Genomic DNA, 13,226 nt, shown 5'->3' on the forward strand with positions numbered 1-13,226 from the left:
TATTTGCATCTTCTCCCTCTTTTCTAAGATTAACCAATTTTATTAATCCTTTCAAAGGACAAACTTCTTATCTTTTTTATTTGTTCTATTGTTTTTCTGTTTTCTAATTCAATTATTTCTGTTCTAATCTGGATTATTTCTTTTCTTCTAGTGACTGTAGAAATAATTTGCTTGTCTTTTTCTAATTGTCGGAGAAGGTGTATTAATGTGTTGGTTTTGGTTCTTTCCTCTTTTTGGATGTGTGCATTGGTTCTATAAACTTTCCTCTCAACCCTGCATTTGCTGTCTCCCAAAGGTTTTGGTATGTTGTGTTTCATTCTCATTTACAAAGAATTAATTTTTTTTTAAAAATTCTATTTCCCCATAGCTTTTATGTAGAGTGTTACTCAGTTTCCAAGTATTTTGTTTGTTTCCTTGATCTTCCTATTGTTTCTTTATGTTGTTGTTTCCTTCTAATTTTATTTCATTGTGGTCTTAAAAGATGGCAGGTAGTGTTTGGATGCTTTTAAATTTACTAAGGTTTGATTTGTGCCTAACATGTTGTCTATTTTGGAGAAGGCTCCATGTGCAATGAAAAAGAATGCTTATTGTACTGTTTTCTATTTTAGTGTGTTGTAAAAATCTATGAAGTCATGTCAATTGTATTATTTAATTTCTCTGTATCTTTGGTGAGTTTCTTTCTAGTTCTAGCCTTATTCAAAAGTGGTGTATTAAAACCTTCTATTAGTGTAGAGTTGGCTATTTCTTTAATTCTATTAGAATTTGATTTATATATTTTGAGGCTTTTTCGTTGGAATCATAAATATTTATTATGGTTATGTCCTCTTGTTCAATTGACCCTTTAATCAGGAGATAATGTCTTTCTTTGTTTCTTATGATGATTTTTGCTTTAAAATCTATTTGATCAGAAATCAGTATTGCTACTCTTGCTTGTTTTTGATTGCCATTAGCTTGGTATACTTTTTTCCACATCCTTTAATTTTTAATCTATGTTTGTAAGGTGAGTCTCTTATAGACAGTATATTGAAGGACCTTGCTTTCTTATCCTTTCTGTTATTTTCTGTCTCTATAGTGGTGCATCTAATCCATTGATGTTTTGTGTAATTATCCATAGGTATGAATTGATTGCAGTCATTTTACTTTGTGGTTTTTTTTGTGTGTGTGTGTGTGTGTTGCTGCTGGTTTCTTTGTTCTGCATGTTTTCCTCTGATTTCTTCCCTATTTTAAAACAAAGGAGCTCTGGCAGATGTAGTGGTTATGAGTAAAGCTGCTAACCTCAAGGTCACAGTTTGAAACTATCAGCTGTTCTGTGGGAGAAAGATGAGGCTTTCTGCATCCGTAAAGATTTACAGCCTCAGAAACCCTATAGAGAGTCACTATGAGTAGGACCTGACACCATGGTACATAACCAACCAATAAACCAATTTTAAAACAGTCTTTTTGATCTTTAAATCTCCTTGAATTCTTTGCCATTTGGAATTCTGTAACTATACTTTGCTCTTCTTTGCTTTGTCTTCATTATAAATTGATATCTCTGATTTCCTACTTTCAGCCTTGGATGTTTGTTTACTTTGTATACTTCTATATGTGGATTGAATTATGGGTGGTGTTGCCGAGTATGTCAATCTCCAGTTGTTGTTTACTGTTATTGGTTCTCAGTTCAAAGACTTTCTTTAGTATTTTTTAAAAGTTTGCCTATTTTTTTAAATAAAAAGATCTTTTAATATCTCTTTTTCTGGAAATGTTATTATTTTATCTTCATATTTGAGGACAGTTTTGCTGGGTATATGATTTTTGTTTGGCTTTTTTTTTTTTTTTTCTTTCAGAGTTTTGTATATGTCTCTCCATTGCCTTCCCATTGCATGATTTCCATCAGACAATTATTATAATGTAGTTGTGAGCATTTAATGTTTCTAAGTCTCCTAATATGTAAAAATGAAATAGTAACATTTGCCTCAAAGAGACATTGTGAAGAATAGATACAGTGGTGAAATAACTAAAAAACAATAATGATTAAATAAAATATAGTTGTGCATTCTTTTTTCATACATGTGTTCCTAAACTCCCCTGGATTGCTAGAGGTACTTGATATGAATAAGGCACAGAGTATGATAAAATGTTATGCAAGGGCAAGAAGATCCCAAAATCTGGGAAGATACTGTATTCTGAGACAATAAATGTCTTCCAGTATGACAACACACTTTAGACCAATAAATTAATGATCACTTGTAGCATTTTGTAAATCATTCAATCTCTAAGTCTTGTCTTTACTGGGCAGAGATTGGGTGTTAAAACAATGCAATAATTATGCCATTCTAACCACTTTAATGGAGTTCAGTCTCTAAGCTTTAGTGTCACTGTAAATAGAAACAACGAATGGGTCTTAGAAGTAGCTTAGCACAGAGCCATTCAGTACTTTAAAGGTTTGTATTCAAACTCATACTAACTACTAGGACCTTTCAGAAGAAGCGAAGGGTGAGGACTTTTTTCAAATATAGTAGTCATCTGCATGAATTGTTGTGGTGGTAAATGCTGCCAAGTCAGTTCTGATTCATAGTGGCCCTATATAGGGTTTCTTAGGAGCAGCTGGTGTGTTTGAACTGCCAACCTTTCAGTTCAAATGACCTTTTACTCCAGTACTTATCCTGCAGTGCCCACCAGGACTGTGCAAGAAAGATGGATTTCAACTGATGTTCATTTTGCTTGATGATAAGAAATGAGTTCATATTTAGCTTTAGGGATGTGGATGAGTGATCTTAGAAATCTCAAAAGAGGAATGTGAAAATTGTCATCTCTTAGGTTATTCTCAATATAGGGAGGAAGGAAGTAGGTTGATCAGTAATGTTGAATGGGTACTTATGCACTAGATTCACTAGATGCTAAAGAGCTCTGGTAGCATAGTGGTTATAAATTGGGCTGTTATCCTCAAAGTCAGCAGTTCAAAACTACCAGTTGTTTCGTGGGAGAAAGATGAGGCTTTCTGCTCCTATAAAGATTTATAGCTTTGGAAACTCTATACAGGGTAACTACGAGTGGGAACCAACCCCACAGCACATAGCTACCACCACACTAGTTCTGTTATAGACCTGTTCCCTACTTTTCAAACTTCACAGCAACCTTTTACAATGGGTCTTCCAACCCTACTTTGGTTGGTTGTGTGCTACCTAGTCGATTCTGACTAATAGAGACCCTGTATAGAATTTCCAAGGCTGTAAATCCAACTAGCAAATTTGAACAACTGACCTCTCAGTTAGCAGCCCAGCTCATGATACACTGCACTACCAGAGCTCCTTATACTTCACTGCGGAGGAAACCAAAGTGGAAAGAAGTTAAATAAGTTCCCACATTTGTTCAGCTGCTAGAATTGGAACTAAAGCAGACTTGTTTCATTTCAAAGCTCCTGACATTCCTTCATTCCCATTTTAATTCTTTCCAAAAATGAGATGATTTGTAAGTGATTGAAAGGTGATAATTATATTTATAATTTTCTTTGCTTTCATGTTTGAGATTTAAGTCAGTCCCTTTGGCTCAGTGGATAAAGGCCTTGTAAACTGGTGCAGTACCACAGCATAGCATGTATACACTCCTTCTTTCCTTTTGTCCTGCACTTTTCCTATAAATCCACTGCCATTGAGCCAACTCAGACTCATAGTAACCCAATAGGACAGAATGGAACTGTTCCCTAGGATTTCCCAGACTATAAATATTTAAGAGAGCATAGAATCCTCATTTTTCTCCCACAAAGCGGCTGGTTGGGTTTGAACCTCCAACTTTGCTGTTAGTAGTCCAATACATAGGCAACGGTGTCATCAGGGCTCTTACCATGATGTCCAAGACATGTATAGACAGGAAGAGGTATGGAGAGTGCTAGCTTTGTCTGTTCCCACCTGTACAGTTCCAGCTTATAGCAAACCTCTGGCTGAAAATTGACTTGAATCACTGCTTTGGTGAGGGAGGACACAGCACATTACACTAACAACCCGAGTATAGCGAAATGACTATTTCAAAGACGGTGGGAGGGTGGAGATATAGCATAGAGTGTGAGAAGATGCTGGATTTGCTGAAAGGAATCTTAGTCTGGCTCATTTCTCTCTTAATTGGAGGAATGATATGTGAGAGGAGAAAATATTCAAGTAAATATGGTATTGTGGTGAGAGGGTGTAATATGAGCCTGGTGTCTTAGGGAGGGCTCTTAATTCTAGTGGTCTTAGGGCAAGAATTAACCCATTCATACCCTAAATTACACCCTCAGGTTTGGTTTGGATCCCAAGCAGAGGCATTTTTACTATACTTCTATCTCTTTTCCCTGCCTGTGCTGAGGTAAACACTCTTCCCAGTTTCTGTCTATGTGCATGTCTGTAGGCAGCCAGTTCTAGGAAATAGACTAGAGCGAAACCAGTGCACATCTGAACATTTGAATGAATCCAAGCAGTATCTATGAAGAATATCTTAAGCTTCCAAATATGTACAGTTCAAATCAACCCACTTCGTTGAGGAGTGTGAATTGTAACCTAGAATTTAATGATTAATTGAACAGGGAGCCAAAGAGATAGCTGTTAAGTTAGCCCCAGTCACTGACATACTGAGCAATATGTGTGCAGTCATACATTAGAGCTTAGATCCCTGGGCAGGCGAGACTTGCATGAGCTGCAAATGTGGTCAGTGGAAATGAACTCTTAAATCAGCCTGGCAGCACGTGACTTCCTATTTCTATAAGGTACTTCCAAGAGACTTCCTCTGTAAACTCAGCTCTAGTCCCTGGAGATCTCATTTTGCGCTGTAACAAAGTTTACTTCCAACCCAGGACGAAGTTTTCTCTGAGATCTGTTTTAGTTTCTTTTTGTTTCTTTTGCCATTGCCAGCATGCAAGGATCTTGTAGCTCCTGCCTGTGATCGGAAACTGAATACATTGGTGCAGATCTCTGTAATTCACCCGGCAGAGCAAAGTCTGACAAGATACTCAAGCACGGAAATTGTGGAGGTGAGCACTCATGCTGTGTGTCTGCATTACTGACTCTGACTCTCTCTCTCTGATTCTGTCTCTGGTTTGAACAAACAGCTGAAACAAGTTTGATTACAGTCCTTAGCAATGCAATGTTATTGTCCTCTGCCATTAAGGAAAACATACCTGAGGTTAATAAGCCTGCATTGGCACTAGACCAGAATAAACAAATGGGAAGAATTTGTCTTTGTTACAAAGAACATTATTTTTTCCTGTATTTAGAAAAGTAGCCACACTGAATGCCCAAAGAGAACAAGGAATAGAGACAGAAATAAAGCATTGGTTTTAGATTAAATGACATGGTTCTTATCTGAGGGGAAAAGACAGTTGTAAAATAGAGAAGTTTTGAACTTGCTATGTGCTTTTTGCCTTTTTATTTGTTCTAGTCTGTGGAAACTTTATATTTTGGGCTGTTGTGTATGTGTGTCTTTTTAATGAGCAGCATTTTCCAAAGAAAGGTAGATGATTCATTTGAGAAACTGTAATGTTTCTAGGCAAAGGTGTAAATGTTACTCATCAGATGAGTGATTTCCTATTTACATTTATTGTTACTAACATAACCTTGAAATGTGTTAGGAGGAAACTTGTTATTGTGTTGGATCACATTCAAAAGAGGAAGTGTTTCCCTTTTGATTATTTTGCTCTAATCACATATTTTTCCCAGCTTTAGTGAATGAGTGGTGCTTATTTGAACATCTGGGGTTGAAGAAAGTGTACTCTGAACTCCTTAAGATTTGCTTGTTTTTGTTAGACTGTCAGCCTTGCCTGTTTTGAATGAGGAACAGCTCTGTAAGAACATAGTAACTTACCCCAGACCTTCTTGCTCATTGCAAACTGCCTGCCTTTTGGTACAGTTGGTGGAATAAATGATTCAGGCTGAACTCATTTTATTTGATAGTGGGGGAAAAACCAGATACTGCTTAGAGCCTTGAAACTTTAGGTTTCAATACTGCTAAAGTTTGTAGTTACTACTGTAATTGAATTAATATAAATAGTCCTGTTCATATGAAGACACTATGATAAAAATGGCAAAATTATTAGTTCATTTTATATGAAAATAAGCTTCTTGTATTATTCCAAGTGTAATATGCTTTTTAAAAATATTACCAAACTCTTAGAAATAATTTATTTTGCATTGGTTCAAAATTTTCTATTTGTGCATATATTGTTATTGTTGACTGTTTTAGTTATTGCCAATTTCAAAGAGTCTAATGCAGTGTTTAGAAAAAAGAAATATTAAAAAGAATGCTTGTTGAATAACAGAATGAATGAATAACTTAGGCTTTCAGGAAATTCCAAAGGCAATTGGTTTGCAGAATTCTAGCAAATGTTCCAGTGATATTCAGCTAACTGTGACTGTTGTGTAGGACCATTTACTATCAACTGCTACATCAGGAGTTTGGGGCCTTGGGCTATGTATGAAGGAGCCCTAGTTATACAATGGGTTGAACACTGGGCTGCTAATGTCAAGGTCAGTTTTTCAAATCCACCAACTGATCTGATGTGCAGGAGAAAGATAAGACTTTCTGCTCTTGTAAAGAGTCACTGCCTCAGAAACAGTAGGGAGCCCTTGTACTCTGTCCAGTGGGGTCACTGTGAGATGGAATCAACTCCAGGGCATTGGGGATTTATAGATGAGGCTTTCTGCTCCCGTAAAGATTTACAGCCTGCAAAGCCGTTTGAACAGCAAAGTCGACAGTTCAAGCTCATCAACTGCTCCGCGGAAACCCAACACAGGATTGCTATGGTCAGAACCGACTCGACGGCACTTAACAACAACAACAACATATATATATGTATATATATGTATATATAGTGGTTAGTGGTCATTGTGTGCCTTACAGTTGTTTTTGACTCATAGCAACTCTGTATAGGTTTTCTGAATCTTTATGGGAGCAGAAAGTCTCATGTTTATTTCAAAGAACAGCTGGAAGATTTGAAGTGCAGACGTGTGGTTTGCAGCCCAACACATAACCCACTAGGCCATCAGGGTTTTATATATATATATATATAATCTGAATGTCAGCTCCTTAAAAATGAATTGAGTCGCTGAAATATCCTATGCACTGCATTCTAAACTAGTAATTTGATAGTCTTAAATCCATCATATTTGGAGTTTCTTTCGTTCATTTTCAAGAGCTGTTCTGGGAAGAAATCCTATCTTACCATCTAAAAACAAATGGGCACTATCAGAGCATGGCTTTCAAATGAAATCATTACAGAATAGAAATAAATGGACAGCATAAGATTAGCTAACAGCTTGTTGTGAAAAAATAGCTTCATTTTAATTTAATCAGTCAATATCTTAGATTATTTGCATAAACTATAGGTTGTGTCCATTCAGTGTACTCTAAATGGACTGACAACAGACTCCTAAGATGGGTTCTGCCATATAATGAAAATAAATTGTTCTTCAAGACTATTAGCAGCTTTGGCAGTTGTGTAGGGCAATTTGCTATCAATGGCTACATTAGTAGTTTGGGGCCTTGGGCCATGCTGCCCGTGAGCATTACTTGGCAATGCAGATCTCTCTTCTAATAGAACTATTTCCTAGAAAAACAAATAGGCATAGCCACACTCTCAGCATTCTCATGTGTCACTGCATGCTGCCAACGGCAGTTGCTGCCTTATTGAATCAAAGCTGTCTGCTTGTGCTGTTACAGGGAACAAGAGACCCACTGTTTCTGACTGGTGTCACATTCCCATCTGAGTACCCCATTTATGAGGAGACCAAAATAAAATTAACAGTCTATGATGTCAAGGATAAGTCTCATGACACTGTAAGTACTTATACTTATTTCTCTCTTTGGGAAAAGAAGGAGTTATGTTTTTTTCAAACTACTGGATTATTGGTATAACTGGTTTTTCCATAAGAGGATATTTGTGCTGTATTTCTGCTTATCTTATGTCTGTCATTTGCTGTATATTTCAGACTCATTTGGTATAGTGCCAAATTGATGATTGGTTAGGAGTGAAAGCTTTTAGATCAGATTATTCTGTATTCCAGGAAGGCTGGTTTGTTCTTTTGATTTACATTTGTTTAAACTGAAGGGGTAATATTGTGGACAGAAAGCAAATGAAATAGATTCACTTTAAATAATGTTACAAAACTTTCTAGCTACTGCAATTTTTCTAAAACAAGATATGGACAAAGTTTTCAACTCTGACAATTTACAGTTTTCATACAGTCCAGAAAGAAACTCCTTCTGTTATTCCTGTCATTCCTACTGGCACCAAAGCAAACAGACGCAGTAACTGGAAGCCTAGTAAGAACCTTTAATTGGCCTCTTCCCATGAAGGCCATGTAGTCTACAAAGTCCTTTGTAGTGGTTTCTTTAATCTTCCTACTTGGTCTGAATTTTCCTTCACTTGCACCATACCTGGGCTAGACACTTAAATCCCCAAGCACTTTCCCTAGAGATAAGTCACAAACTTTCAGACACAAGAAAATGCTACTGGGGAAGAATTAAATAGGGAGGCAAACTTCTTCTTTCAAATAGTTCCACTTAGCATGAATTTTTGTCTGTTCTCAGGGCAGGGTTACCTTTGGGCATCCCAGTGGTCAATAGTGAAGCCAAACGAAATGTTTAATGACATATTTTGAAGTCATCTAGTAATAAAACATTTTAATAAAGATTTTATTTAGGAGTGAAACAAATGATTGTAGCAAGGACGACTCATTCAAAAGATGACACCAAAGACAGATAGATGTAAGACAGTTTTTAAGTGTTTTCTAGAGGGCTCCAACTCATAACATAAGGTATAAGGTTTCTAAGGAGTGACTTTGGGTTTGAACCACCAACCTTGCAGTTAGCAGTCCTACAGAACCTTAAGATAGTAAGTAGTCTCCTTATAAAATGAGGTTTTGAGGACGTTAGTTGGAAAAAAGAAATAGATTCTGTTAAGGATATCATTTAAACAAAGGCATTTACTTTTGAAACGGGCAAAGCAGTGATGTATGAATCATTTCTTTTGTTGTAATGGATGCAAGATTTTTTGCTATATATATTGATGAAGTTTCAAGAGAACATGTGTTTGGAAAATATCTGTGAAGTAAGATTGTTGGGTAGATACATCTAATTGGTATAGTCATTTCTGGTTGACAGCAGGAAACCTTCAGTGTAGGTGGGCAGAGAGGTTCCCAAGAATGTTCTGGGTGTAGCTAAGGGATGTTGCTAGGGCCTCAAGAATCACACATTGCTTTGTCTAGGGGAACTGTAGCTCTACACTCACCCTTTACTGAGGTATCTCTGTGCTGTGCATGATCCTTTGGCTACACTCCATTCTTTTCCATAAATTATGTAACGTGATGGTGGTGCTTGTGTGCTGACTCATTGTGACCTTTATAAGGCTTGGGGAGGTGGATTCAAACTGCTGACCTTACATTTAGTAGCTCCTTAATTCATGAAACATAGAGTGAAGAAATGTATATGCAGTCTCCTGGTTGGAGTAGAGAAAAAAGTCTTATGTATTGAAGTGATTTCTAAACATCTTCTTGCTGTCAAGTCCATTCCAACCCATAGCAACCCTGTATAGGGTTTTCAAGCAGTGGCTGGTGAGTTTGAACCACTGAGCTTGAAGTTCAAACAGACCTTACAGTTGAATGATTACCCTACAGCATCTCACCAGCACTCCAAAGTCCCAGATGAATCCAGTTATTTAAAATTACAGAATACCTTAAGAAATGTACAGTCTACACATGGCAAACAAACAAACCTGTTACACAGTCTAATATACCTTTTAAGAAAGAAATCTCAAGGGTTAGCCAGGTTATCTTGTTTCTGTCCCATTTGCTATCTCTGCAGTTTTGTTGAGTTAGTTTTATTGATGTCTGCATTTATATTATGTGCCTCCTAGGATTGTGTTGTTGTTGTTGTTAGGTGCTGTTGGGTCATTTCTGACTTATAGCGACCCTATGCACAACAGAATGAAACACTGCTGCTCCTGAGCCATCCTTACAATTGTGGTTCTGCTTGAGCCCATTGCTGCTGCCACATTGTCAATCCATCTCTCTGCAGATCTTCCTTTTCTTTGCTGACCTTCCACTTTACCAAGCATGATGCCCTTCTGCATGCACTGGTCCTTCCTTATAATATGTCCAAAGTATAAGAGATGAAGTCTCACCATGCTTGCCACCAAGGAGCATTCTGACTGTATGGCCCCCAACACAGACCTGTTTGTATTTCTGGCAGTCCATGGTACTTCAAATATTCTTCTCCAGCACCATAACTCAAATTTATTGTCCAAGGATTAAGGCAGTTAGTATCTGTAAATGTTTAGAAGACTAACCAGCATTGGAGTAAACAATAAGTAGAAGTTGTCATTACTATTGTTGTTGGTGTTATTGTTTGGGGTATTGTTCTTGCTGTGGTTAGTTGCTTTCAGGTCCACTCCAACTCATGAGGACCTTATCTATAACAGAACAAAATGTTGCTTCATCTCAAACCATTTTCGTGATCAATAGTATATTTGTGTTCATTGCTTTGACTACTGTGCAGTGCCTGCAAACTTAGGAGCTCATCTTCCTTTACTGAGTACAGAGTATCAGGCAATACTCTGTTGTAATCCATGAGGATTTTATTAATTTTTCTAGTATATCACCAGGCCTTTCTTCCTAGTCTAACTTCATATAGAAATTTCACTAAAAGTGTCTACCATGCCATGTGTGACCCTGTATTTGAGATACAGATGATACAATTTTCGGCAGCACAAATCACCCTGGGATGACAAACTGAGCCTCATGGTCCCTCATAAATACTACAAATCAAATAAGGAAATCTTCTTTTACTATGTTTATTAATATTTGTGATTTTTTTTTCCTCTCTCAAGCTGTCCTTTTAATTTTTAATTTCTGAATTCTTTGAAGAAGAGTGGAAGATAAAAACATTTTGAGTAACAGACAAAAATGTTGGAGTAAACTGACAACTAAAGTGTATTTAATTGAGATTTTTTTCTTTTCCTATCCATTGTCCCTTGACTTGTGACATAATATATAGAGAAGTGGTGGATTATGACTGTGGATATACAAACTAGACTTGACTGACTATGCACAAAGCTGAACACCATGCTCACCCACGGCATTTTTAATTTTTATTTTCTTGCCATCTGACAGAACTGAAAGAGAAGTGGTGGGAAAGGAAGAAGAATCATAAAGTAGGGAAATATGGATCAAAACGGTAGGAAGGGGTGATCCTAGTGCACAGAGAATAAGAAGACCAATGATTGGGATAATAAGGAAAGTAAAGCAGAAGTGATGGAGGCTTTGGTTTGGTTTTCATGGTTCTTCAAAGTAAGTGATGAAATGTAACCCTTACAACAGACCCAAGGCATAGAGAGAACAGAAAGAAGAGAAAAAGCCAGAGGAATAGAAAGACTATGCTACAGAAATTAAAATGTTTCCCCACATATCTTGGAATTTTTAAGTTCTTGTTGTTAATTGCCAATGAGTTGGTTGCCACTTATAGCAGCCCTGTATAGGTTTTCTGATGAATGGCTAGTGATTTTGAACCACCAGCCTTGTGGTTCAAACCTACCTTGAGGTAGAGTGCTTACTTATCCTGCAGTGCTATACCAGGACTCCAAAGGTATTTCCCTCATTCCAAATGTGACATATGTTAATGCTCTAGGGGTTAAAACAATTAACTTACTCTTTAATTATGCTTTTTGTTGGTTTCTGTTCTGAAAGCTAATTATTTAGAGTCTTTTAAAGATTCTTTTCATCCACCAGAGGTGTTATCACATAAAAGTATTGGATAAACCAGAATCCCTGCTGTGGAATAAGATTGGTGAAATATGAGCATGCTTAAGAAATGCAACCAGCTTTCATTAACCAAGTACTTTTAATTAAGACATAACCTCTTTCTTAAAATAACTAACAATCAGCTCTGTTTATGGAAGTGTAAATAGAAATACAGTTCATTAATATGCTAATAGTCCCCGTGGACCTGTAGTTATTATCTTGGCTCACTTCCTTTAATTTATTAAGTTTTTTTTTTCTTTCTTTTTCTTTTTGATGAGGGGAGTACAAGAGTCTAAAATACATTTTCTAATTAAGAGCACTTAGTAACCTAAAAGTTTTAGGATCATAATTCTTGTAATGCCAAAAAAAAAAAAAAAGGCTTATTTGTATGTTTCATTAATAACAATATGAATGGTCTAAAAAAATCATTGAAATATTTGGCCCAGAGAAGTCATTGATCATATTAGTCTGTCACAGGACAATTAGATCTTCTATACTGACTGAATACTAACTCATTAAAATGAGTAAGTTATTTGGTTTTTCTTATTGAATTGCTCATTTCTTAAATTTAAGCAGTCAATTGAATTGGTTACATTGCCTTTTCTTATCCATTTACATTCATATTAGTGTTAGATGATTTTAAAATGAAATGACAACCTTTCATCTGTGTCCTTGATCTATGCCTTATCTCATTAACTAGTTGTTGTTCTTGTACTCCTTTATATAACTGTACCTAAGATTTATTATCTTAGTAGCTAGAGCAGAAATGCAGTTAATCATGGTAACAAATAAGAGTCAAATTATTGATTCAGAATGACAATTGTTTCCTTCTACTTCATTCTTCCTCATAATTCATTGCAGTGGCTTTCCACAGTGGCCAAGGACAGATAATATTTGCAGGTGGTGATGTAGCACACGAGAGTGGGACAGAGTTATCATTAGGATTTGAATAACCTTTTCATCATTCCCTCATCATGGGGAAATTATCAATTTCCTCACAATGGGTTCCTTTAACCTCCAGCTGCTTAAATTTGAAGCCCATAACTGGGAATAAGAGTCCAAGTTCTCCCAGTAGAGCTGCTGTATTGGGAATATATCCTCATTGTATGCCCTGTTTTAAAAGCTACTGGAAATTGAAACCGTATTATGAAAATTGTCTTCAGCATATCATTTGCTTTGCTCAGTCCTAGAGAATCAAGCTGAAAATCTTAATCTTTAATGTTTCAGCAGAAACTTTGGATCACTGGGAAGGCAAAGAGCATCATCAAACTTTCTTTTCCCTTCTTTGTGTTTGGACAGTACTGAAGAAGTTTCTTTCAGCCCACAACTGAGGATATCCATAAAATAATGCAAACATATGATTAAGCCACAAAGTTGGTTTTGCTTGTGATCAAAATTTCAGTTTCTGTGATATTTTGCATTAGTGCATTTTCTTTGCTCTGTCTTTGTGAAGTGTTGCTGAGTAGGTTCCAACTACTGTTATTG

The 13,226-nt window shown here is 36.5% G+C and overlaps 1 protein-coding gene across 1 annotated transcript in view; it reads left to right on the plus strand.

The window, feature by feature from the left end:
• INPP4B (inositol polyphosphate-4-phosphatase, type II, 105kDa) overlaps nt 1–13,226 on the plus strand; it is a 713,554-nt gene that overhangs the window by 54,219 nt on the left and 646,109 nt on the right. The window contains exons 3-4 of the mRNA XM_006876519.1: nt 4,863–4,981; nt 7,666–7,782. Coding sequence (XP_006876581.1) covers nt 4,863–4,981; nt 7,666–7,782 — 236 coding nt within the window. The remainder of the gene's footprint in view (nt 1–4,862; nt 4,982–7,665; nt 7,783–13,226) is intronic.

This window comes from Chrysochloris asiatica, unplaced genomic scaffold (genome assembly GCF_000296735.1).
Source record: "Chrysochloris asiatica unplaced genomic scaffold, ChrAsi1.0 scaffold00388, whole genome shotgun sequence".
Classification (NCBI taxonomy): Eukaryota; Metazoa; Chordata; class Mammalia; order Afrosoricida; family Chrysochloridae; genus Chrysochloris; species Chrysochloris asiatica.